Raw genomic sequence first — 27,901 nt, forward strand, 5'->3', positions numbered from 1 at the left:
TGTTTATGACATACAGTTTTTCCCCAGGGCAAGAACTTCACTTTGCAGCAGGGAAACCGCTGTCCTGTCAGGATGAGGGATGGATCCTGCTCTGCTGTTTGCTATTCCACTGTCCTTTCTAATCCTTTCCTCCCATCTCTACCCCCACCCTCCCACACACACCCAGTGGATGATGTTGGAAGTTCTGAAGTGGATGCTGGACTCCTAAGCCACCCCTTTTCTCCTCACCTGGGTCTCCTTCACCCAGAGTTCCCAGGGCCACAGGCAGCGATCAGTTGTTGTGCTATTTCAGGGTCTCTGCATCCCTTCCACTCCACACCCCCCACCCCCTGTCTATAAGACAGGCCCCTGCAGCGTGGTAAGGACAGGAGGGGACTGCAGGACACTGTATTGTGTCCCCACCTCGGGTCTCTGTGACTCTCATGCTTGTCATCCCTCTGAATGTCACCAGGCTTTTTATTTTTTTTTCCTATTACTTACAAAACAACAAAGAAAAATTATTATAGAAAACTTGGTAATGGAAAAAGCTTCTGCAAGATACCCAATTCTAAACCACATTTTTTTTTTCCCTCTGTGCACCAGCTCTGTGCAATTGGCACTTACTTGAGACAGCTTTCAAAAAAAAATATGTTTGTGGTTCAAAGATAAGCAGGTTTTTAGTAAACTGTCAAAAGGACTTTTTTTTTCCTTCTCCTTCGCTTGCCAGTAGAAAAACTCAGAAAGAAACTGTAAGTGGAGGAAGACATGCTTTCTGAATTTTCTAGATGTATAAATCTAGTTTTCAGAGAATTATCAATAGATGAGGTATTCAAGGCAGGGGGTGGGGGGACTCACTCCTCTCCTGAATGGGATTTTGCTATCTAAATAATGAAGGTTAAAAACACTAAAATAATCACATATGGTAACGAGATCGTTTTTTTTAAACTATTTTCATTATAATTATCAGTCTTTTGATAAAAGCCTATGTTAATTCACAGGATAAAAATTTGAAAAAGGGAAGCGTTGTTTTAACAAGGCCTCTGAACATCAGTCAGTCATGACTGAAAATTGTCCCCTTAAATAAAAACTAAAGCAGGGAATAAAAACTAAAGTAAGAGAAGGCCAATTTAGAACTCATAGGCCACCACAAAGAGGGACAAGCCAAAGGGACCAATGGACACTGATGTCCACAAGGAAGTTACCCAGCCACTGAAGACAAGGCAGACCTGGTTTCTATAGAGGACTCACATTTTGGTTTCTTTGCATGTTACCTATCAGAGACTGCACTTTGCCCCTTGTCCCAATATAGTTTTTATAAAGAACAATCAAATGCCATAATTAAGGGCCTTAGAGATGTCAAGGCCAAAAGCCCATGGTGAAAAAAGAAATCTCTGAAAAGACTGTGAGAAGCATTTAAATGTAAAATAAAATCCTCAGAATAAAGGAGGCATAACTTTGAGGGTTGGATAGCTTTTGATGATTATACAGATAGAAAACAAATTCTTCATTTTTAAAGCACATGCACATTGGAATTATGTGAGGACTTTGATCTACAGCAAGAGAAGGTACAGATACATGTCTTTTCTGTTTGGAGCACAAGGAAACTAAGACCTCTGGAACTTTTAGCTATATGGTTTAGGACATTTCACAAAAATCCTTTTTTTTTTTTTTCTCTCCCTATTGGAAAACAGACCTTCAGCTCCCTCTATTCTTCCCCAGCTCACAGAGCAGGGTCCTCCTCAGCAATATTTCACGGTGAGCAGATGGTAGTCTGAAATTTTTTGATAAAAACAATCCTCTGGAAGAGGTTGCTGAGAGGTCAGCAGAGCCCAGATTAACAATTGATCAGCTCTAATGGACCATCATAGCAATAAATGCAGAGCCGGAGCCCAAGCCTGCTACCTCAGTAATGGCAGCCGGCCTCACACCCTGGCTGTTAACAGACTTGCACTTAATAGCATAGAAGCTTCAGCAGCTTGGAAACCTTCATCTAAGCAGGGATGGGCTCTTCCATGCACATTTGTCTTATCAAAGAAGGGCCTCTCTTTTATAGGTTTCCTGCAAAGTGCACAGTGTGGACTCCAACCCAGAGATGTCACCTAGGTCTGAGATCCAGGTAATGAGTGATGCACTGTAATATGATGGGTTATTTCAACATCTACTCTTGTGTTCAGATCACAGTGGTACCCTCCAATATTCTTCTGCTCAAGTACAGAAAGGGTGACCGAGGAGGACATATCAGACTACCCCTTCCTGTTCACAGGAGAACAAAAACTAAAGAATTGTGTTCTTGGTATCATTTTTTTTTCCTTGAGAGAAAGACCCCAAAGCTGCATTTGTGTTATAGTACCACACTTAATAAGGGGAACCAGCTGTGTGATGCCAGAATTTTATTGTAAAGTTTCCATAGTAGGAAGCCAGAACATTCCTAGAAATAGTGATAGCCTCAAGCCAGGCGTGGTGGCACATGCCTGAAATCCCAGCAACTTGGGAGGCTGAGGCAAGAGGATCACAAATCTGAGGCCAGACTCAGCAATTTAATAAGGTCCTAAGCAACCTGGTGAGGCCCTGCCTCAAAATTAAAAAATAAAAAAGAGCTGGGGATGTGGCTCAGTGGTCAAGCATCCCTGCATTTAATCCCCAATACCAAAAATAAATAATAATGATAATAATAATAGCTTCAGATGGGCAAAAAATGATATCTTTATAGTAGCTGAACTAAACTCTTGGACATTTTTCTTCTGCTAAAGGATAAATAATCCCCTAAAGTCAATCAAGCCAGTCACACCACCGGCCTAGGCCAAGCTCTGCTACACTTTAGTAGAAAACTGATTTCAGAGTAAAACTGACTATAAAGACCAGAGCCATAAATATCGGATTTCAAAAAAAACAGTCTTGACTTCAGCAATATTTCTTGCGCCTGTAAATTCCTTTCTTCCTATTGGATCAATGGATTCAAACACTTGGTTCAAAAAAAAAAAAAAAAGGACCATGATATTCTCTAACACATTAATCTCAGTACAAGGGCCAAAATCAGGCAATCCAACATGAACACAAAATTATTATCTAAGGCCGGAACATATTCAAATCTTCCTTTTTGGCTCAAGATCCAGCCCGGGATCCCATGCTGCACTCAGTGGTCACGCACTGTACATCCCTTCATTTGGAACGAATCCTCAATGATGACTCTCTCAACCTTGACATTTTTAAAGATGAGTGGAGCCAGTTGCTTAGCAGAGTGTTCCTCCATCTGGAGTTATCTGATGTTTTATCGTGATGATATTCAGGCTACATATTTGGGGCAAGAATTCCACATACGTGACATTGTGTATTTCCAGATCATCACATCTGGAGATATTCAGAGTCGCTTTGTCTCCATTATGATTTCCATTGAGAATGTCCCACTCATATGGTGATGTCTTGATCCCCAATTCAGTAATGTCAAGAGGTGGCCAGCAAACGGCCGCCAGGTCTTCATGGGGACACCGTGTGAGGATAGAGGGAGGAAGACCAGGTTCTTGTTACGGTTCTCTGTTCTGTCCTCTGCCCCTTCTCTTATATCTTTGCTCAAAGAGCTGGACTTGCTTCTTACTTTTCTCTCAATGTTGCCAAACAGTCCTTGGTACTTCTTCATATCCCCCTACAACCTTGTATGCCTGTCTACACTTCTGGCTGTATTTCTTTCCTGGATTGGATGTGATGACTGAAAATGACCCAAGATGGTGGGGTTGAAAAATGTTGGCCCCTATTCTTCAACTTCTCCACCCAGCTTAATGACTCAGGGGACTAAATTACTTCAACTCCAACATCAGTTGGATTCTGCCACCTTGGGCAAAAGATAAGAAAGCAGGAGAGGGTTATTGGGTCTCTTCTCTACAAATTCCACTCTTGCCTGATCACCATGAATGGCTATACTCCTCTATCAAATCCCCTTGCCTTATGGCCACATTCTCTGGGTTCTAGAAACCACTTACTTTCTCCCTTTACTTGGTTAGCTTTGGAGTATGGCACCATCCTTGTTCCTTTCTCTCGATACCATCATTGGCTTGTTTCTCTCAATCTGACCACACATCTGTAAATATTCCTCCTATTAAACTTTCCTCAACTACCCCCCCCATTTGAGGGTGCACTCTTTTACTCATAAGGAAAAAAATATGGATGGAAGTGATAACAAGAGATGCATCCATGGGAAAGAGCCAGCCTTGGATTGCCATCTTGTTGTGCTTAAAATTTTATGTCTGGCTTTATATTTTCCATATTAATGAAAACATAGCAAAATAAATACTATTTCCTAATTGTGACCACATGCCACTGAAACGATATATCCTAGCAAATAGCAGAGTAGAAGATTATGATTTGTTCCTTCTGTTTCTCAAGAAGAGAGGAAAAGGCTACACAATTCAAAATGACAATTCAGATAAAATGTTCCTCCAGAAGGGTAGCCCCCCAAAATTCTAAGTTTCAATCCAATCACTTGTTGCCTTTTACTATGTTTTCTACACACATCAACATCTAAATCCTTCTCAACCAAACACAGGTGTGCCATGATCATACACAAGATCTCCTGCAAGAAATTTATTAAAGAGATGTTTAAGTCCCAAGTATGTAAAGCCTTTAACTTTTGACATGTGATGTTCAGTTTTAACAACCAATACTAAGTAAGTCAGATCCATTACAACATTTTCAGTCACTTGATTTCCAAAATGCAGACCTGGAAGTTGGATTTGGATATTTGCCCTATTTTATCAATTTATTATTGAGAACTCCCGTCTGTTGATGGACCTAACTCCCTACACATGGCAATCTGTTTCCATACATGTGAGTGTGTGACGTCACCCACTGTAACAGTCATTGGTGAAAAGCGGTTGAGGATTGCTATCTTATCCTGCCAAGGCAGAGGCACGTTCATTCTGACTCCACATCATCCTCCCCAAAGCCTCTTCCAATTGTTGAAACCCACAAAGCCACATAACTCCAACTATAGTCAGTTACCTGTAAGTCTGCGTCAAATTCGTGTTTCAGGTGTGCCTCTTCTGCAGCCTCCACGAGACGCTGTGAAGACAGAAGGTGACATTCAAGATCAGAATTGTGGCCTAGACTCCATTTGTACAACATGGAAAGTCTGAGATTCAGGATATGCATGGAGATCTGGAGGCTTTGCTCCTGGGAAACTGGAGATAATTATGCCATTGGCCAAATTTAACCTCTGCTTTCATTATTCAACTATAACTTCTCCACTGAACACTTATCATTATTTATATCTACAAATACACATGTGTTCTGCATTCATTTTCATAAAAATTCAAAGATACTGGCTCTTAAGACCCAATGTGGATCCAACACCTACCTAGAACAGTACATTCTGTAGGTATAGAAGGCCCTTAGTCAAGATTTATTGAGTTGAACTGAGTCCAACTCTATGTGAGCTAACATTCTTCCCCTCTGGTTTGGAAAACAGCACTTATTTTAATTTCCCCATTCAAGGTCAATTCTTTTGGCACCCAGTTCTACTATACAATTATCAGGTGATAGTTATTTGCATTTTATGGTACACAAATGCCATTTTAGCAATCTGCATCCCAATAATATAATCACTGAAACTAAATCAATACACAGGACCCATGAGAACACTATACTTAGTATTTGTCTTATCCAAGTAAATTCAACAAATTCATATTCTTACCAAAACAATTTCATGACATGTCCTTATTTAAAGAAAATCCGTCAACTACCAGTTTTACTTTAATTTGAATTCACCAACCAAAATATATTTCCTATCATGAAAATATAGACTGGAGGATATTGCAGAAAACTCATTTAGTGAAATAATATTTCACTAAAATTTCAAAGACTTGAAAAATGAAACCTTTAGAACTAAGTAAAAATTCAGCCACTTTTATTTTTTCCATGGTTACTCTTGTAGCTTATGCTGTCTTTATTTTTTATCTTATTATTTTTATTTTTGGTATCAGGGATTGAAACCAGGGGTCCTTGGAGTCACATCCCCAGCCCTTTTTTTAAAAAATATTTTATTTAGAGACAGGGTCTTGATGAATTGTTTAGGGCCTCAGTAAGTTGCTGAGGCTGGCTTTGAACTCGTGATCCTTCTGCTTCAGCCTCCCAAGCCGCTGAGATTACAGGCATGCATAACTGCTCCCAGCTGCCTACGCTGTCTTGACTTTGCTTTTTCTTGTCATAACACAGACCTGAGTTTAATAGGCCATGTTTGAAAGATGATGACAGTAGTTTTAAGCTCTAAAGGGTCATGAATAAACAGATAAATGTCCCAGGAGTACTGGGGTGTTTGAAAAGGGTAACTTCAGACAGCAGTAAAGAGCACCAAAGCCCTCTTTCTCCATGGGTCTTACAAAGAGAAGGGCCAGCAGAGATAGCGATCCCACAGACAGGAATCAGGAAGGGTGGGACTCTGGTTGCAAACACTCCCTTCGGTTGGTCAGAAGGTCAGGACCCCAGAAGATATTCCAGAGCCAGATCCAGAAGACCCATTCTTTACTCTAGCCCAGATGCCAACCCTCTTGAGAGGGATCTTGGGACACGGCCAGTTGTAAGATCCTGGGACAACCCCTTTCTCTCTCTGGATCTCACTTTCCTCATCTGAACCACATGAAGAGGTGACTGTAGAGTAGGGATTCTCAAAATATAGTCCCCTTCTGCAGTATGGGTTTCACTTGGAAACTGGCTAGAAATGCAAACTCTCAGACTGCATCCCTGTCCTGCCAAAGCAACAGGTCTGGGGGTGGCCCCAGGTTAAGCCCGTCCTCCCTGTGGTTTGGATGTTGCTAAAGTTTGAGGGCCACCGAAGATGGCATTCACCCCATGCCTTTCCTCACCCAGATGCTTTGATGAACGGGTCTCACCAACCCTTCAAGGTTTCTTAATTCTTATTTGTCTTTTTAAAACCTGTTTGCATATATACTTTAATTTTAAGACATCGAATTATTTACAGAAAAGAGACATGATAGAGAGGGTGAGAAGCAGAAAAAAGAGAAAAATAGGAGCAGACACTGTGTGTGGAGACTGTTGGCCCCACGCTCTCACTGGCTTATCTTGGAATCATCCTAGTCAATGAAGTTTGGCAGGCTTCCAGGATCACATGGTGCAATCTGCAAAGGTATTGATATGAATCCTGACAGATGAGTGACAGGCAGCAATAGAAGAAATCTATGTTCCTGAGAGCTTATTCTCTTAATCTTTGTAACAGATTTAGAATTTCTCTGCATGGATTATGAAATCGTTACATATTGAGCTTTATAGGGTGTGTATAAATATTATGCATGTCTGAACACTTACATTATCAAAACAAGTCATGCATTTTGAGCATTTATTTACTTAAACACCTTAAAAAGTTTTTCAATGGATTCTGAGAGTCCAGAGGGAGAAATAAAAACATCAATGAAACAGCCAATTGGTCAAAAGATAAGAGCAAAATAAAACTTCACAAGGTCCAAGACAGATAATATTGGAGAGAGAGAGAGAGAGAGAGAGAGAGAGAGAGAGAGAGAGAGAGAGAGAAGAGAGAAAGGGAACAACAATCTTGTTTCTTACTAACAAAATGAAAATAATAGGTGAGTTGAAGTTATGGAAAGATTACAAGGGACTGTGTTTCATATATAACGTTTCCTTTACACATGTGTATGTATATGTTTATATGTCTATGCACATCATATAATCATACATACTCTTTAACATATTCCTGGATAATACCATACAAAATGTATTTCAACCACAAACACCACAACACAAGGGACAAGACACAGAAGGAACACACTGGAAATAATTCAATAGTACTGCCTTCTCTGCTCAGAGCAGCTAAGACACTGCCTTCCGTGCTGAGCACAGAGGACACCAGACTCTGACTTCTGATACTGCTGACCAGTTTTGTTGGATTGTTTTGTTTTGTTTTGTTTTGTTTTGGTGTTGGTGATTGAACCCAGGGATGCTTTGCCAATGAGCTAAATGCCCAATTTCTTTTATTTATTTTTTTAAATTCTGAGGCAGGGCCTCACTAAGTGGCTGAGGCTGGCCTTGAACTTGTGATCCTCCTTACCTCCCAAGTCACTGGGATTACAGGCACACACCACCACATGTTCAAGTTAAATTTGCTGCCTGCACGCCTGTCTTAAACCTAATTTCACTCACAAATCTTGTTTCCATGAAGGTTATTTTCCCATCATGTTCACTCCAGAGCTTTAGGAAATATGATTCAAGAGAAGATAGTTGACTGGCAGCTACATGTAATAGTTACCTCGCATGAAGCAACTAAGTACTTTGGAACAGGGCTCCCTGCTAGGATATTGCCTAGACATGGCCAACCACTGGCAGAGGCCGATGGGAGAAGGGCCTACACTTTCTGGAAGGATACAGGGGAAATCTCCCAGGATGCACTCTTACTGTGCACAAGGGGCACATGAAGAACTCCACACCCTGTAGGAGCAACAAAGGATAGTTGACCTTTCTTAAAAAAAAAAAAAAATGTTCTTTGAGAAGGAAACCATGTGCGATAAATTTACCTAAAATAGACTCCTGGGGACCAAAGTTCCTACCGTTATCAAATAAAAAATAAACTGAATCCTCATCCAACAAAGTCAAGGCCATTCTGCTTCAAATTCTGACACTGGCCAGTAGAAAATAACAGCCCATAACATCTCTTCCCTGAGCAAATATCCTTATCAACTTCGTCAAAAGAATGTTTTAAAAAATAAGTTTGATTATCATTGGCAGGCAAGAAAAATCCATTAAAATTTCTAATATTTTAGTGATTATGTGAGGAATCACCACAGAGCCTGGGGAAAATTATTATTCTATTATAACTATTAGAAAGGCAATGTATTTTAATAATAATAAGTTAATTTTCTCTTATATGAATTCCCTTTTTGAATCTGCAGATAGGATTACAGAATTGTGAATGTGATTTTTAATTAAAATTGAACACTGGAAATAAAAATGGCTTTGAAGACTCCAGTCTTCAGACTGAGCTCTGAGGTACGAGAAAACAGCAATTTTGTTCACGGATTGTTTTTTTTTTTTTTCCTTCTTTAATGCCAAAGCATTTCCTTACTCAGTAAAAAGGATAACAATATAGTAAAATATAAATCCTTTGTACAAAGTACCCACCAGCTAAAAGGTTGTAGTTCAAGAGTTGATGCACATTTCACTGACTTTTTATATTTCTACATAACTCTTCCCTTTTAGGGAAATAAATACAAACAAGAGCTATCTTTATAAATAAGAAACACAAGACTCCATGGACCACGGAAAGTATTTACAGCTGTGGTGAAGGCGAAGTTGCTAAGGGGAACAGCGGGAATATTAAAGCATTTCATTGAAAATCACATCTTATTTCTTGTGACAATGACCCCATGTATATCTGTAGAACACTTGGAATGCACAGCCTCCCACTTCCTCCTCAAACACTTAAATCAACAGTAGGGTTAAAGCCACTGAGAGGTCAAACTTGGTCATGGTCTAGAACAAGGAAAAAAATCAGACCAAGATTTCATCAAAAAAAGAAAATGATATTTCTTTTCTTTTCTTTCTTTCCTTTTTTTTTTTTTTTGGTGTGTGTGTGTGTTCTGCTTGCATTTTCTTTTCCTGGTCATTTTTGACTTAACAATGGGAGAAAAGAAAGAAACATGCATTGAGATGTGGGAAAAAAAAAAAGGAAAATATGATAGCCACCAGAAGGAACTTACTACTGAACTCCTACCGATTCCATCAGAATGAACAAATCGGGGACCAATGAAAATTAAAAGTTAATAAAAAAAAACCCTGAAACAGTGGGAGGGATAATTACAGATGAAAATCCTTAAAGCAAAACAATACTATAAAAACCATATGGAAAAGCAAAGTAAAAAGTTATTTTTATTTCTCCTGTTAAAGCTCAAAAGCTTTGGCTTGTAAAAGCTGTTTCAGTGAACTGTCTGAATATAACAAAGATTTCAAAGCACTTAATATGTTTAGTGGTTTTCATTCAACATTCTGCAATAACACATATAATACTATACCAGGGTTTTTATTGCCATTTTTTTCTGGAATGAATACATTATTCTTTCCCAAATAAGAATTAAGTTCAAGTGGGGAAACTTTAAAGAAAATCTATGGTCATTAGATTTGGGCTGCATCGATGATTAACTTGGAGCTAGTTAATGAATTGTCATTAATATCAGAGCTAGGTATTACATGACCCTGCCTTCATGTCAACAAGGACTAAAACAAGCAAACACAGTAGTTGATGCTATGCTTTGATTACTGTGTACAACAGTACTCAGTGTGGCATGGTTCATATTTTTCCTACCCTAGATTCGGTGGCTTTTTAAATTTTTCTTTCTTTCTTTTTTCTTTTTCTTTTGGTACTAGGGATAGAACCGAGGGGTGCTTAACCACTGAGCACATCCCCAGCCCTTTTTATATTTTATTTAGACACAGGGTCTTGCTTAGGGCTTCACTAAGTTGCTGAGGCTGGCTTTGAACTCACCATCCTCCTGACTCAGCCTCTTGAACTGGTGGGATTACAAGCATGCGCCACGGTGCTCAGCCGTGGCTTTTGTTTTAAGGACTTGAGTTTGACGGAAAAAGAATCATATCTTTTTTCCCTCAATTAGAATGTGTACCCAGGACGAATGCTACTCACACTCACACGACATGGCAGAGCTGGACAAGGACATGCCTATAGTCTATGAGTGAGGACAGAAGAGACCCAGGTCCTCTCCTCACCAACTTCAAACTCAATAGATACCAGAAACTAAATGAAACATCTCCATGCTCAGTAAGGGTCATCAAAAGATGTCTCTAGGAACCCAAACAAAATGAGATTGCTTCGTTCCTATAATTCCAAACACTTCTATCGTGTGTCCAGGGTCAGAAGCTGTCCCTTTCCAGAACCATTACACTGGAGACATAAAATAAGATGTTCACATTTACATTTTCATTCCTACTAGTGTTGCCTTTCTTGGCATACAGTTTTCATTACTCTGTAACAGTGTAGATGAATCTTTGCTACTTTTATTTTTTATTTTTGTTGTTCTAGGGAATGCACACAGGGGTGCTTAACCATCATGCCACATCCCCAGACCTTTTTTACATTTTATTAGAGACTCACTGAATTGTTATATTTTATTAGGGTCTCACTGAGTTGCTTAGGGCCTCACTAATTTGCTGAGGCTGACTTTAAACTCTCGATCCTTCTGCCTCAGCCTCCCAAGTCGCTGGGATTACAGGCTTATACCCCCACCCCCCAGATTTTGCTGCTTTGGTAGCTAGAATCATTAGAAGATTATTTCCCAAAATGTGGGACTGTTTCTCTAGCGACCCAGAAGCATTGTGAGGTGGTTTCTAGGAGAGGGAGGGACCTACACAAGGAAAATTAGCTATTTTAATATAAAGGAGTAAGTGAAAAAAGAATACTGCCAGGAGACCAAGGAAGCTTCCAGGAACGAGTGACATTTAGCTGAGCTCTGAAGGAGAAAAGAAAACACCTAGGAGAAAGACATCCAGGTGCTGAAAGAATGTTCCCAGCAATATGAGAACATTTCACACCTACTTTTGGAGGTAAGAAAATGTTCTGGAAACAGCAATTAGAGAAATGTTCTGGAAACAGCTAACACTCAGAGAGACCTACACAAAGGCCATGTCAAGGACATCAGGCCATCAAGCAGGACAAAAGGAAGAACCTGGAGAGATGGATGCAGTCAGACAAGGAGCATTGGCCCCTCCCACCCTGCAAGGCTGCAACTCAAGTCAGAATCATATCTGAGAGCTTGATTATATTCTGTAATCCTTATTGATACAAATGTTTTTACTTTTCAATTCCCATGGAAGTGGCACATGTAAATCACCTACTATCAAGATGATCATTTCTTTAGAGAAAAACAGCTTTTAAAGAGGCCTCATTATTTCTTTGTTCCTGTAAAAGAAATAAGCTTTGTTGCACACGAATGAACATTTTGTGTAAAATGACCTTCTGCCTGAAAGCCGCAAAGATTGCTTCTGCTTTAAAAGAGGCAAAAACATTTTCAAAGTGGATTATAAAAGCTCATCTATAAGGTTTCCAGAGAAAGCAGGTACCGAACAAAAGAACAAACACACCTCATGTGTATGGAGCAGTCTTTTTCCTTCCTTCCCTCCTCCCCCCCTCCACCCCCTTCCTGTCTCCTTCAGATCCTAGAAAGCTACACCGGTCTTTTACAAGACAAAATAAGCCTGTGGTTTACATCAGGAGACACGATCACAATCAATAACAAATTATCTTTGTTTCCACAGGAGATGCCTGTTATCAATTTGAGGCTGATTAAATTAATACCTGTTATCAACGCGGATGGCCAATTTCCAAACTAAAATGTCATCTCATTCTATAATCGAAGGCTCCCTGTGCCAAAATGGAGCTTTTCGCAAAGGCGTTGAAAATGGAACCAGCCAAACTTTGCTTAAAAGGGCTGTTCAAGGGCCCAGGCAGCGAGGGGAGCAGGGTTAGGAAGAGGAGAGCCAGTCTGCTTTATATTTCAGCCCAAGCAATTTTCTAAATAATCCAGCACTTTTAAAGAATGCCCTCTGCTTATACCCGCCCTGAGAAGGTTTTTAGGGTTGATTATCAAAATCAAGGCTATTTATCGACAAAACTGGAAAGGTCTCCTCCGTACATTTCAGTTCAGGGGGTAACTGAGCTATTTCCTTTGTGGATAATAGAACTGTCTTTAACTTCCTGAGAGAATGAACAGGGACTATAACATTAACATGACTTTCAGGATGAACATTGGTTTTGCACAAGGAATGGAAACCGCCCTTCCCTCAGTGTTCTGACAACGGTAAACAAAATTCCATTCCAGCCCTTCATTACAAAGTTCCCTGGGTTTACTCAGAAGGCAGAATGGAACCCAGGATGGCAGAGCATTGAAAATACTGCCCAACTAGCCAAGCAAGACAGGAACTTCAGTCCCAGATGAGGTAAGTCCTGGCCCGGGTATTAGAGTTGGTGAGAGCCCTGTTGGACAGTGTTCTTTCCTGGTAGTGACCTTCTTTTTTCCAGTCACTTCTGTTCAATTTAGTTTAACAAGTATTCGATGAGAACCTACTAGGTCATCAGGACCTATTAGGGACCCCCAAGAAATAGGTGATTTAGTTTCCAATTTCAAAGATTCTGTTCACAGGACTCAGAACCCCAAAGGACAAGGTATTAGGGTTTGAAGATGAGGTGTCCCCCGGCATGAATTGAGTCAAAGTAGCAATGATGAGAGACAAAATGATTAGATGGTAAGAAGTGTAAACTCATCAGTGGATTGATCTGTTTGATAGATTTATAAATTGAAAGGACTAACTGTACTGGATAGTAAACGCAGGTAGGTAGAGTATGGAGGAAGTAGGTCTCTGGGGGCGTGTCTCTGGGATTTCTATTTAGTCCCTGGCCCCTCATCTCTCTCGTTCTCTGTTTCCCATGTGTCGTGAGCTGAGCAGCTTTCCTCCACCACATCTTTCCACCATGATGTTCTGCATTGCCTCAGGCCCAGTTGCTGCTTTATGAAATGGAGTAACTCAGGGCTAAACCCAGTCTGAGACCTGCCTGCTCTCCACATATTCCACTCAAGCCTAAGATGCCATGAAGATGAGGCAGAGCAAGAGACAAGACTTTCCAGCATAAAACAGCTTGACTGGAACTGGGAACCTTCGCAGAGTCTCTGCCTCCCACGCTTGGCTCTCACATATGGAGAACCTGGAGCAGCTCCCCAAGTTCACAGTCACGTGGAGGTTATGTGAAAGTTAATTCTGCTGCCAGGGAAAGGACTGCAAACCTCACATTCAAAAAAACACAAGGCTGTGCACCTGCTCCTTAAGAACTGCTTTTCAGAACCCACCGCTCCCTTTTTCAGCTTCACTGGTGAAATCTGGGATCAGTGGAGCTGAAAATGGAAGGAGGCAAAGGCCTTTATTGAAAGCTTTGACTGATGTCCTTGGAATGGCACAAACACAGAAATTAAGCTGTTTGCCAAAGCAAGCTCCTTTGACGGATGGCACCTGTGAGACAATGGACAAGCAGCTCCTAGCCCCTGGGCTCCAAGCACAGCCAGGGAAGGGAAATTTCCTCTCTCCTTGAAAATGGAATGATGCAGAACAACATCCATGTCCACTCAGACTTTCCCTTGACACAGATGGATTTTGAGATGCATGTGATGTGGGTGAAAAACCTGTTCCTTTTAGTTCTTTCCTCCTATCCATCCAAATGTTTACCAGGACAACTTCAGTTTGGGATTGAACATGTGTTGGCCCAGAGTGCAGGCTCTTGGGGTCAAGGCAACCTGAGTTTGAATCCTGGCTCCAGCAACTTGATGATAGTACTCTGAGCCCAAATTTCCGGCACAGAGTAAATGCTCATTTATGTCAGCTGTTATTGAGGCCACTGCTGCTGACTATAACGATGATGATGAATTATGTGGGGAGAATGGTGCGGAGGGCTTAGGCTCTGAGGACGTTGGCATGATCATACTTCAGTTTCGGGGAGGAGCAAGCAGACACGGTGGCATGGCTGATGACAGGAGGGCCACATAAGGTGAGAACACCCTACCCATGCACCAAACTGCTTTACGTGCTTCAGCCAATGGATCCTGGCTGACTACTCCATGAAGGGAAACTCTGACACCATCCCAATTTTACACACAGGAAAACCAAGTGCAGAGAGGTTTAAGTACTGTTAAAACTCAAAGCAGGAAGCAGAGAGCTCAACGGGGTGGCACATGTTATGGTTTGGATGGGAGGTATCCCCCCAAAAGCTCACATGGTGAAACAATGCAAGAAGATTTAGACGAGAAATGATTGGGTTATGAGAGCCTTAATCCAATCAATGGATTAATCCCTGGGTAGGGATTAACTGAGTGGTAACTGGAGGCACCTGGGGTGTAACTGGAAAAGGTAGGCATTAGGGGAGTGGCTTTGGGGGTACATATTTTGTATCTGGAGCGTGGAGTCTCTCTCTCTCTCTATATATATATATCCTGATCACCATGTGAGCTGCTTCCCTCTGTCACACCCTCCTGCCATGATGTCCCGCCTCACCTCGAGCCCTGAGGAATGGAGCTAGCTGTTTATGGGTTGGGACCACTGAAACTGTGAGCCTTCAAATAAACTTTTCCTCCTCTGCAATTGTTCTGGTTGGGTCTTTTCATCACAGCAGTGAAAAAGATGACTAAATCAGCATGCCAGTGTGGGAGGGCTTTGTAAATATTGTGGTATTGAGCTAGAGTTAAAGGATCAGTGAAGTCAGCCAGGGGGCCAAGATGGGGATTCGGTGGCAAAGGCTCCAAGGTAGGAGCCCACTGTGTCTGCAGAGCAGCAGGGTTGGATGGGAAAAAGAGCAGGTGGAGAAGGGTGCAGGAAGGGCAGGGAATGGGGTTCAGGTGAGGGTGAGCCAAGCTGGAGACTACACAGCCTGTGCCCGACCAGAGGGCCCACTGGGTATAAGAGCATGGTGATCAAACCTGAACTTCCGTTAATCTTTGAAGTGAATCTGGTATGAACTTCCATTAATCTTTAAAGTGAATCTGGTACCAGCCCTGAAAGATAATGAAGTAGAGAGTCCACTTCCTTTAATGCCATTTATTCCACAGATATCTCGGTCCATTAGTGATTATTCCCGTGGGCTCTTCCTCCTAAATACATCTCCTGTTGCTCTACCTCTGTCTTTATCTCCCCTCTGTAATCCCTCATGAGAGCCACTGTTTTAGTCAACTTTTGCTGCTGTGATTAAAAGACTAACCAGAACAAATTTAGAGGAGGAAAGTTTATTTGAAGGCTCAGATTTGCAGAGGTCTCAGTCCATAGACAGCAGGCTCCATTCCTCAGGGCTCAAGGGGAGGCAGGACATCATGGAGGAAGAATGTGGTAAAGAGAAGCAGCTCACATGGTGATCAGGAAGCAGAGAGAGACTCCACTCTCCAGAGACAAATAGAGACCCCAAAGTCACGCCCCTGGCGACCCACCTCCTCCAGCCACATCCTACCCCACTTCAGTTACCACTCGGTTAATCCTGTCAGGGGATTAATTCACTGATTGGGTTAAGACTATCATAACTCAATTATTTTTTTCCTTGGAATCTTCTTGCATTGTCTTACACATGAGCTTTTGGGGACACCTTATATTCAAACCATAAAAGCCACAACCCTCTCTTCCCTGGAGAGCCCCGGTGTCCTAACAAGTCTCCAGCTTCTATTCAGTACTCTACCGTCCATTCTCTGCAGTTGCCAGATGGAGCCTTTTAAGAATAATTACAAGGGCATGGCTCCTATCCAACACCCCTGAGTTGATCATGCCCATCACCATGAGTCCTTCATGATCAGGTCCAGCACCCTCAGCTGCTCATATTCCCAATTGTATTTCTGACCCTAGACAACTACAAACTTGTCTCCATCATCCTAGCTCTTCTCCCTGCTGAGGATCTTCCTTTCTGTGTTTGCCTTCTCTTCCTCCATCATCTGTAGCTCAAATGACTCCTCAAAGGTATGATCCACAGCCCACTGTACTCCAACCAGCACTGAGCATGTGGCGAATGCTCAGAATACAGTGGTTGGACAAATTAAATAATATCTATAATTCACGCTACTGGGTGCCAGGTGCAGTATTTGTTTGAGAATGTAAAGTTTATAAGACACAGTTTCTGCCCTGGAGGACATTACAGTCTTGGGAGAGAGAGAGGTACACAGACAAGATGAAGTCTCCAGCAGGAGGAAGCAAGGGATTCTCCAGAAGGTAGGATCAACAAGACCGGGTGGAGAGGTGCAAGGAAGCTTCTCATCTGTGATACAAAAGCCTTGTCATCTATATTGGAATCTGAAAGAGAAGAACTGGAGCAGGAAACAGAGGAAGGAAATGCACATGACATTTCCTTAAGCAAAATGCATTTCCTAAGAAAAATGGGGCATGGTCTATTCAGGCAATTACATGTAGTTCAGTGTGTACGGCATGTGGAGGGGGAGGGAGGCTGGAGAGTTTCAAGCAGCAAATATTATTGATTATGGAATATTACTGATTATGGAAAGCATCTACATTTTTTAAATGATCAAAAATTACTCAAAAGCAATAAAGAGAAAGATTAAAGAGAAGGCATTTGGGAGCTATTTAGGAAGGAGAATCTATAGAACTTAAGAGGCCAACCAGACATAGAGAATAAGGTAAGGAGCCGAGTAATGTCAAATAGCTTGGGGCCCTTAACCACTACCCATTATTGCCACCAAGGAGGTATCCAGGAATGGTCAGAAGGAAGCCAGGGTTCAGGAGGAACATCTGCAGAAGGGCTAGCAGATGTGGCAAAATTTCACAGTAAGACCAACTGAGACAAGGATAGAAGAAAAAAAAGTAGGACGTTAAGTGCATTCTATTTGGTGATTCGTGGTATGTGCAATAGATAGTGCTAGTTCTCAGCACCATCTAAGCTAGCTCTTCAGTAGCAGGGCTAGAAGTCTACCAACTGTACGTCCTGTTTCCAGGTGAGATTCTTAAGAGATTTGCAAGCTAAAAAGGCGAGAAGTCAACATTCTCCAGATGAAGTTGTGGGCATCTGCAGACGGCAGGTATGTTCTGCCAATGTCATCCATCCAGGTTCCCTCCTGAGGATCATCTGAGATATTGGTGCTGCTGACATCTAGGGCCCTTCGTGGTGGCCCCGTGATTCCAGCACTCTGACTCTGTGAACTCAGACAACACTTGCCCTGGCCCTCAATCTCTTAGCTCTTCCAACCATCAAAGGAGTCTTCATCCCCTACATTAAATCCCTGCTTACTTGGAATACATAAAGGGTTATTGGTTTTCTGATCAAACTTGACTGAGAGGGCCAGGGGATAGCTATAAGAACCATTTGTGGCAGAGGTAGGGGAACAGCATGTAGAGAGCTGTTAAAGTGGGAGGAGGGGGGGGGGACAAGAGATCCAGACCCCGGTAACAGGAAGGGAAGAAAGGAGGGAAGCAAAGGAATGAGGAGAGGGAGAAAGAAAAGGGGAGAAGACGGAACAGGTGAGAGAGCAAGAGAGAGAAAAAGAGAGAGAGAGCAAGAAAGGAAGAAATGAAGGGGAAAATTATAGGAGGAAAAGAGAAAAATTGGAGCTCCTAGGAGGAAGAAAATGCAGGGGGAGGGAATGTCTTAAAATGTTTAAAAATGGCCTTAAAAGCAATAATAACTGTTCTGGGAAGCTCCCTGAAGACCCAGCTCAGGGTAACTCCATGATCCTTTCCAGAGGTCAGACAGCCATTGAGCTCAGGTCTCCAATTCATAGAGTCTTAACCTTGGAAGAGTTTCCACATTGTCTCCTAAAGAGATTACAGGTGAGTCACAGAAATTCCACGGCAATATTAGAGGTGGATATGGTTGAAAGCTGAATCTCTTTCCTGGGCTTCGCTGCCTGTGCAATACTATAATTCCTTTTTACTATATCCTTTCATGTTCTTGGGAACATGTCCAACTTTTTTGTATAGGCATTCTTTATTAAAAAGCACTGATTTGTTAAATGAAAATATTTAACATTGATCACCATTTTCAACTAAGCTTTATCATTTCTTCATTGGCTTGAAAAAAATAATAGCCTGTTTCACTCTCAATTTTTTTTTTTTTTTTTTTGGTACTGAGGATTGAACTCAGGGGCACTTAACAACTGAGCCAATACCAAACCTTTAAAAAAAAAAAATTTAGAGACAGGGTCTCACTGAGTTGCTCAGAGCCTCACTAAGTTTCTGAGGCTAGCTTTGAACTTGTGATCTTCCTGCCTCAGCCTCCCAAGCCTCCCTGGGATTACAGGCATGTGTCACTGTAAAAGTCACTTTTGACTTTTGAAGGGCCCTTGGTTATAGAGCCAAACTGGCTCTTACTCTCTAAGGTAAGTCTACCATATATACTTAAATGTGAGCTTATTTTAAATGAAATCAAGAATGAATAATGAAAAATAAAGTCTATTTTCATTACCTTGGTCCCCAAATAGTTTACACATTTCCTTTGCTTAATACTACAACTGGTGACTTCAGGATCTTCAGAAATTACCTTTGTTCCCCAAAGTAGAAACCCTGAGGCCAACACTCTGAACCTTGTCCAACACTGTCAGGAAGACGAGTGCTCCAAATTGAAACTGGAGGCAATGAGGGGACCAGGGCTGGTGGCACAGGAAATGTGCATGAGTTTGGGGGTCTAGTGGGAACTGGGGAAACCAAGGGCCTGGTCTCTGCATGAATTGTGTGTGTGTGTGTGTGTGTGTGTGTGTGTGTGTCTGTGTGTCTAAACTCACTCTTTGTTATTTTTTTCCCTTGTAATTCTCAAATGTGCTTCTTGCTTTCAAGAAATGACATTTTCACCCTCTGGAACCAGATTTAGCATTTTTAAATTTCCAAGGATAAGAAGGTAGCTTAAAGGATAAGCCGGTTCTCCGTCTTTTAATGCCCAGGTAATGAACTGAAATGACATGCAAGGCTTGAATTTTTATGGAGAGTTATTCATGTACTCGACCCTCCCAGCTTCAACTCTTTTCTCCTTTGTCAACTCTTAATTATAACTTTATATCAAAATGACAAAGAAATAAGCAGATATTTGAATAAATGCTAGTGATCAAAGATTTGAAGATTTTTCTTTTAATGAGGAAAAGACAAGAGTTCATGAAGGACAGACTAAGTCCATTTTATGCAAAAGTTAACTGTGATCAAAAACTTAAATTCCCCATCTGTACCCCATGCTTGCTCCTGAAATTCATCACATTCTCCTTCTCACCTCCCCCCACCCACTCCATGGCTTGGACTCTTACAACTCTCCAGGGCTCTTATGTGACTGATCAGAATGGAGCCTCGTTTCAGCACGACATTCCATGTTCATCTTTCTGCTGCCCACCCTCTTCCTTTACTGTGAAATAGACACATGGAGACATAGTAAGTCCAACCACACAAAACTCCCACTTTGTAATTTCAAAGCTGTTACATATTAGCAACTCCACATATTTGAGTTAATTCATGAAATGTATTTAGACTTCACTGATTTTCAAATGTTCCTTTTACATCCCGAAAGGAGCAGAAGAGTTATGGGCACATTAAGAGTCCTAGGAAAATGTAGAGGATGGGAATGACCATGGTCAAGGCCCTTCTCCATGCCTACCACTATACAGACATCCGTCCCTCTAGGCTTCCCAAATGGGCCTTTGGGGAGCTACCACATGCTTGATACACAAATGAGAAACAGCCTTAGTGGTAAAGGGTCTTTCCAAGATGTTATGGTTTGGATATGAAGTGTCTCCCAAAAGCTTATGTATGAGACAATACAAGAATGTTCAGAGGTGAAATGATGAGATTATGAGAATTGTAGCCTTCTCAGTGGATTGATCTATCAATATGGATGAACTGGGTGGTAACTGTGGTAGGCTGTGGATAGAGAAAGTAGTGTGCTCTCTCTGAATCCTGGTAGTCATGTACTGAGCAGGTCTCCTCTGCCATTTGCCCTTCCACCACGATTTCCCATTGTATCTCAGGACCTGAGCCATGGAGTCTGTCTTCCATAGATGGAACCTTTGAAACCATGAGTCCTAAATAAACTTTTCCTCCTCTACGTTGCTTTGGTCAGGTTTTCCGATCACAGAGAAAACTTTGACAACAACACCAGCCAATAGAGCCAGTGAATGGTGGTGTGAAGAATGGAATTGAGGACACTCTCCCTTGGTTAGACAGTTATGAAGACTAGGGCCACGTCAATGTGAACACCCCCTGGAGTGACAGGGGACTGTGGAGCCTGGCTACTAGCAGCTGCCTCACCTGAATAGTCAGTCAAGACCTGCAAAATCTCACAAGCCAATCAACTAGTCCAAGATGTCTTGATTAGAGCCCTCCTGTCATGAATATTACATTTGTGAAACCAAGTGTAGGCAGAGGGACAAGAGAACTCTGTTATCTTTTGCAGTAGGTAAGAAAGACTGGCTGCCCACTTGTCACCTGAAGGGAGAAAAGAGATGAATTTTCTGGTCAACCACTGACTTCCCATCTGAAGAACATGCATGAAAATTAATCTGTGAGAAAAAAAAAAAAGAGAATGATCCCAAGTCTTGATGGTCTAATATCTTTCACTGCCAAGCAATCAATCCTCCCTCTTGGGTCCGGTGACAACTTAGAGAACTTTTTGTCTCTATATCCACAGTGATGAGAGGTGGACACAGGGTCAAGGGCAAACCTCTAGTTTTTGGTGCAGTGGAGGGGTCTGATAGAAAGTCCTCCTCGGCAGCATTCTGGAGGTCAAGGCCAGCTGGATGCCACATGAGGGCCAAGAACAGTCAACTCAGAAGCCAGGGAGAGAGAGCAGGGGCAGGCTGCTGCCTCTAGGAGGTAAGGTCTTCACATTGCCCACTGTCTGGGGAGCAGCTCCTCAGCCACCCCATCAGCCAGGATTCCCAGCCTCTTAGGGCTCACGTGGACGAGACAGAGACAACAAGCAAGGAAACAAATTGTTTAGATCACAGCTGATGAATATAAGTGCCATTTATGAGGATCATAAAACAAGGGGACATAGTAGGGAGTGACAGGGACATGAATGTTTTGGGTGGTCACAAAAGGGATTCCTGGCACACGCCTGTAATCTCAGCAACTCAGAGAGGCTGAGGCAGGAGGATCTCAAGTTCAAAGCCAGCCTCAGCAACTTAGCAAGACCCTAAGCAACTTAGTGAAACACTTGTCTCAAAAGAAAAAAGAAAAGAAAAGGGCTGGGGATGTGGCTCCGTGGCAAAGTGTCCCTGGATTCAACACCTACTACAAAACAAAAACAAAAAAAACATAGGGGATCTCTGAAAAGCCAATTCTTGAGTAAGAACAAGGAGCCCAGAGGACACCTAGGAAGAGCTTTCTAGAAAGAAGAACAGCAGGTGCAAAGGCTCTGAGATGCTGGCTTCTAAAACCAGACACTGGTCTACATCCTTTGAGGCCAGGTGTGCTACCCTAGCTCAGGACTGTTTGAATTTGAGAAAGGTCAAATGACACATGTTACCATCCCCCATGAGGCTGGAGGCAGCACTCAATAATCTCCATAATCAAATATTAATATTTCTATAGTAGATGTATGACCATTCATGTTCAGCAGAACAAATAAATATTAGTCATATCCACATGTCATTTCAATCAGGTTTTTCTACCAAATGAGTAAAGAAAAAAACTCAATTTTTTTATTATTCCCTATTTCAGAATCCAACAAATGGGACTGTGAATCTCTCGAGACATGAAAAAAAAAATTAAAGTGATAAAGTTTCTCAATCTTGTGCTTGCTGACCACAAAGTTTTCTCAGCCCTTTGACTCCACTGCTGCTTGAGCTAATGAATCACCACATTCAATGAGTAAGGACAGATCAAATAAATGGTGGTAGGAGGAGGAGAGATCTTGTGAGAGAGAGGAAAAAGCACACACAACATAAAGTTTACCCCCTGCCACATTACGGTGATGTGTGCACAACTTGTTATGTCTACCAAAATAATTGAATTGTACACTTGAAATGGAGGAATTGTATTATACATAAATTATATCTCAATAAAGTTAGAAAAATATTACTGGAAGAAATGTGATTTAATGTAATATTTTCAAATTAGAAATGCACTTCTCTATGGTGTGATCCTATCTTCTTATAGTAAAAGTGTCTAAGGGATGTGAAAGGGTGCAGCCACATTGGAAGGTTTCTCAAAAGGTCACTGAACACAGTAACTGTATGACCCAAAAGTCCCACTCCTGAGTATGTTCCTGAGAAAAATGATCACCTTTGTTCAAACAAAAACTTAAACACAAATGTTCATAGCAGCATAAACCATTAGAGCCAAGAAGTGGAAGCAACCTAAATATCCACCAACTAATAAATGAATAAACAAAATTTGGTATATCCATGTAGTGGAATATTATTCAATAGTAAAGAAGATTGAAGGACTTATACATACCAGAATATAGATAAATCTTGAGAGCATTATGCTAAGGCAAAGACCCCAAAGACTATAAATTCAGTAAAAATAGGCGTGGAGGGGTGCCACTCTAGACAGTGGTGAGAGGCGGAGTCCACTGGGCTTGGGGGCTGCATGGTGGGAAAGAGAGAAGGAGAAGGTACTGGCCTTGACTTGGTCATTTCCTCAATTCCACTATCAGACATTCAGTGTGGTTCATAGGTCACTGAACATAAGTGTTCCCAAGTACCTGCATGGCTGCCTGTCTGTGAAGGCTCATCACACCCACCTAGAAATGAACTTAGTCCTATTCTTCACCACTATCAAAAAAAATTGTGTTATTTTGTCATTTTATTCTTTCTTTTTTTTTTTTTTCAGTGCTGGGTATTGAACCCTGGAATGCGTAACTACTGAGCCACATCCCCAGCTAACCTCCTTTTTATTTTGAGACAGAGTTTCACTAAATTGTTTAGGGTCTTACCAAGTTGTTGAGGCTGGCCTTGAACTTGTATCCTCCTACCTCAGCCTCCTGAATTATTGGCATTACAGACATGAGCCACAACACTCAGTTCATTTTACTAGTTTTTTTTTTTTTTTTAAGAACAGGGATCCTTTGAAAAGTCTCAAGCCTGCAACACACACACATACATACATACACACACACACACAACGACCTTTTCACAGACCCACCATAACATGGAGTTAGTGATCTGTTATACATGTACATACCTGTGATTATTTCTATAATGCTAATTGTTTCTCTATTTGTGGGGATTATAATAAACATAGTTAAAAATTATAAGGGAACCCCACCCCCAAATATTAGCTCATCTAGGACACATATGCTGATTATTAAGATGATTTTTACCACCTATGCTGGTTATATGCCATAAATTAAAGTTTATATGAACCAGATGGGATCAGTGACTTACCTGGGATTTTCTTATCCTTCTCTGTCTCTGTGTCTCTCTATGTCTCTTTCTCTCTCTCTCAAAAGAAATTAAGTTCAACCATAGTTTGCTAAGCAAAGACTAATGGGACATATTCCCTCCCTTCAAGGATTGCACAAAATAGGAATGGAGTAAATATGTAATCAAATAAGGAGTATTTGATCTGATGCATGTTATAGGTAACTCAGATGTGAGAATCATAAGTATTCAGATAAAAACTGTCAATAAAATAAACCAAAACAAGAACACTAACATCTGTCTATGAATTCTAATAAAATCTTACTTCTTATATAATAATCCAAAGTTACCAATATGTCACCAGAACATTATGTTCTTTAACAGCCACAGTTTTCAACATACAGGTACTCAAAACCATCAGTGCACTCTGTTTTGCTTCACTTTGCTTTGACTAGCATTATAAACAACAGACAGAGAATAGGTGGTGAATCCCAGGACAGACCAATACTAGAAGTCAAGGTGGGAAAGCATCTAAGCCGTGCAAATGGTAGGTAATATTTTATAAGGTCAGAGAGATCAGGAAAGAGCAAAGGAATATCAAAAAGTCCAAGGGGGCCAGGCATGATAGTGCATACTTGTAATCCCAGTGACGGGGGAGGCTGAGGCAGGAGAATCATAAGTTCAAAGCCAGCCTCAGCAATGGTGAGGCTCTAAGCAACTCAGTGAGACCCTGTCTCTAAATAAAAAACAAAATAGGGCTGGGGATGTGGCTCAGAGGTTGAGTGTTCCTGAGTTCAATCCCTAGCACCCCTTCAAAAAAGAAAAATAAATAAAAAGGGTGGGGATGTGGCTCCATGGTAAGTGCCCCTGCATTCAATCCCAGTACCAATTAAAAAATAAACTAAAATCCAAAGGGCTGGTGGGAACAGAGCCTGGGAAACCTTGGGATGCTCAGGCAAGGTCCTGGCCCCATTAACACACAGTCATGTGGGAACACAAATTAAAGGATCTTGGAGAAGAACTACCAAAAGCCTGGGTTGAGCTCTGCAGAGCACCAGGTTAAGGGACAGAGGCAAAAGCCAGGCCTCTTCCATGCTCCGTCCACCTGTGCTCCTCTCATGGCTGCATTCCCCGGACCCCTGCACTGCATTCACCCTGATCTCAGAACATTTTACAACCGTTTCTTGAGATTAAATGACAGGTGGTCTGAACAATCTTCTGCTTCCCTCTCTAACTAGGTGGCTCAGAAGGAGGCTGGGAACAAACTCCCTGGAGACAATAAGTTGGGAAGCACCTTTAAGGAGAGGGCATTTGAGATCTGGTCAGGGCATGCCCAATGCCCTCAAGAAGTTGGGAGCAGAGAACATTCACAGGAGTGTTCTGCATTTTGTGATTTATTCAATTTTGAGAAAGATCGTCCTTGGTGGAGAATTAAGTAAGTAAATCCACTGAATGGATTTTGCACTGAAACACTGGTTAATCCTATAGTTAGAACAAAATACAAAAAAAAAAAAAAACCTTTAAACAACGTGACAGGACAGATGTGGGAATAGAAAGCTATTAGAAAAGGTAAGTTGGTACTAAGAGAATTAGACTTGGCAGTTCATCAAACGTGAGCAGGTGAGGATGGATGTATTCTAAGTCGATACGCATTTTATCACTCCTAACAACCTCCACCTGGCAGGTGCCTGGATTCCCGCCACAACGTTTACTTGCAAAATATGTTTGCATGGTCTCTCCTATTTTGGAGAGGCTCTCTGCTTTGAATTCATAGCACCTTTTTCTTTTGGGGTGATTTTTCTTTTTAGAAGCAGTGTACCCTCTCCTAAAAATCTTAACCACCAGTGTAAAATCACTGGGATCATGTGAATATGAATAGAAAGCCAGGCACAGCAGTGCATACCTGTAACTACAGTGACTCCAGAGGCTGAAGCAGGAGGATTGCAAGTTCAAGGCTAACCTCAGCAACATAGCAAGGCCCTATCTCAAAATTTGAAATAAATTTTTTTTTTTAAGTGCTGGGGATGTGGCTCTGTGGTAGAGTTTCCCCTCCTGGGTTCAATCCCTAGTACAAAAAAAAAATGAAAAATGCAAAACAGCACAGAGTTAAGCACACAGTTATCCTTTTCTTATCAAGAGGCACCAGGGAAAAGGAGGAAAAAGAAGGAAAAGTAAGACAGACTGATTCCCAAACCCAGGAATCATGTTGACTGAATACGTAAGCTAGTGGTTTTCAAAGGGAAATGCTTAGGCCCTTCTCAAAGATTTCTCTACTGGTTTTTCATTATAAAGAAATCTTACTCTACTTTATGGGCACTGTGCCTACATCATTTCTAGACAATAATCTAGTACATATGTGGAGCTGGCACATCTCCTGTGATTCCAATTTGAGCCCCTAATCTTTGCATCCTAATGGGTTTAAACATTTTCTAACCAGGGGGAAAATGTATTTTCCATTTGCTTTCCAAGTCTCAGAGCAAACTATTTTCCAGCCCTAGGGTTGTTAATTCTCCAAAGGAAAGCTTCACATCTCTTTCATTTTGAGAGCTTTTCTACATGAAGCATAATGAGAAAATGAAGCCCCATGCCCTCATCATCGAACATGGCGTGTTAGTCATCCAAACCAACAACAGGCAGAGAGGTCCCTTTTGCACATGTGGCCCTTCTATCCAGAACTCATTCCATCCCTGTCCAGCAAGCTCTTACTCCTCCTTCAACACCCAAAACAAATATCCCCTGTTCTATGAAACTTTTGCTTAACGTCGCAAAGCACAATGTATGCCTCCTTAGATTGGCGACCCCTCTTGGAAACTGTAACATTTGACAAATCTGTGTCGAGCTCAGAGAGGTAGTTCATCTGCATTCGTTGTAAATAACTGCAGAACAAATCCTTCGATGCTTCTGTCCTTGGAAATTGTGGACTCAGGTGAGAATCCCCTCCTAGTGGTGCTCTGTGTCTCTTTGACAATCAAGGTCCCTTTCCATCTTTTTCGGGTCCCTCCCTCTTCTGTAAGGCTAAAAATCTGTGGTGGCAGTCTGCCTTATCCAGCTTGGATTTTTCCAACCTCTGATTCAGAGTAATTACTTGGTGAGAAAAGGCTGGCTGTGTGAGTAAATGATAGAACCAAACAAGAAAGAAAAATAGACAGTTCCTAGTCTCCATCAGGCATTGAACACATGGATGAATTAATGGTTCAACTTTGTTATCTGCTTATCTCTCACATCACTCCACATTTTCTGTCTTGGATTCCAGAGATGTATAGACACCGCTGCAGGAACAGAAACCTTCTGAGGTACTGAACTTTTTTTTAAATATTTTTTTTTAGTTGCAAACGAACACAATACCTTTATTTTATTTATTTTTATGTGGTGCTGAGGATTGAACCCAGAGCCTCACACATGCTAGGCAAGCACTCTATCACTGAGCTTTACCCCCAGCCCCCAGAACCTCCTTGATTATCCAGGGCACATAGCAGAGCAGCATCAGCCCCGAAATCACTGAAATGTCTGTTGACTCAATATTAGAATTGTAGGGTGTCAGAGGTGCCCCCACTCATTCAAAGAGGAAGGTATAATTTGTGAGTTACATCAAAGGTTAAGTCGACCCAGGATTGAGGAACACCAGTTTTACTATCCAATTCCAGATCACAGAACTCAGCAGTTTCTGCCAGCCGTTTCATTTCCCCATTTCTCTCCTATCAGATAGAAATAACACAAAATTTATCTTTAACCTATTATGAAAAAAAGGGGAGAATGCATGTTGCAGCACATATGAAGAAATATAAGTTTCTCCAACAGGAGCAGTTCAATATGTAATTAGTCAAACCAATGCTTAGAAAAGCTAAATATGATTATTTACTTGATGTTCTTCATGGATGTCAAAGATTCCACTGTTCATTTACCTCTTTTCTCATTCTGCTTGCTTGCACTTATTTTTAGTTTAGAACAAGTGCTGTTTATAAGTTATGATCTATATTATAATAAACAGCTGAAGAGAGCCACTATAATCAAGCAAAAAGTAATCAATATTGGGAAATGCAAAGGTCTTACTTCAAAAGTCTACAATTGCTGTCTAATTGGCTTTCCTCCAT

The 27,901-nt window shown here is 41.4% G+C and overlaps 1 protein-coding gene across 5 annotated transcripts in view; it reads right to left on the reverse strand.

Moving 5' to 3' along the window:
* Cacna2d3 (calcium voltage-gated channel auxiliary subunit alpha2delta 3) overlaps positions 1 to 27,901 on the reverse strand; it is an 873,532-nt gene that overhangs the window by 608,262 nt on the left and 237,369 nt on the right. For all 5 annotated transcript variants that reach the window (XM_078038406.1, XM_078038403.1, XM_078038405.1 and 2 more), the window contains exon 4: positions 4,972 to 5,031. In XM_078038406.1, the coding sequence (XP_077894532.1) occupies positions 4,972 to 5,031 (60 nt within the window). The remainder of the gene's footprint in view (positions 1 to 4,971; positions 5,032 to 27,901) is intronic.

This window comes from Ictidomys tridecemlineatus, chromosome 2, assembly GCF_052094955.1.
Source record: "Ictidomys tridecemlineatus isolate mIctTri1 chromosome 2, mIctTri1.hap1, whole genome shotgun sequence".
Lineage (NCBI taxonomy): Eukaryota > Metazoa > Chordata > Mammalia > Rodentia > Sciuridae > Ictidomys > Ictidomys tridecemlineatus.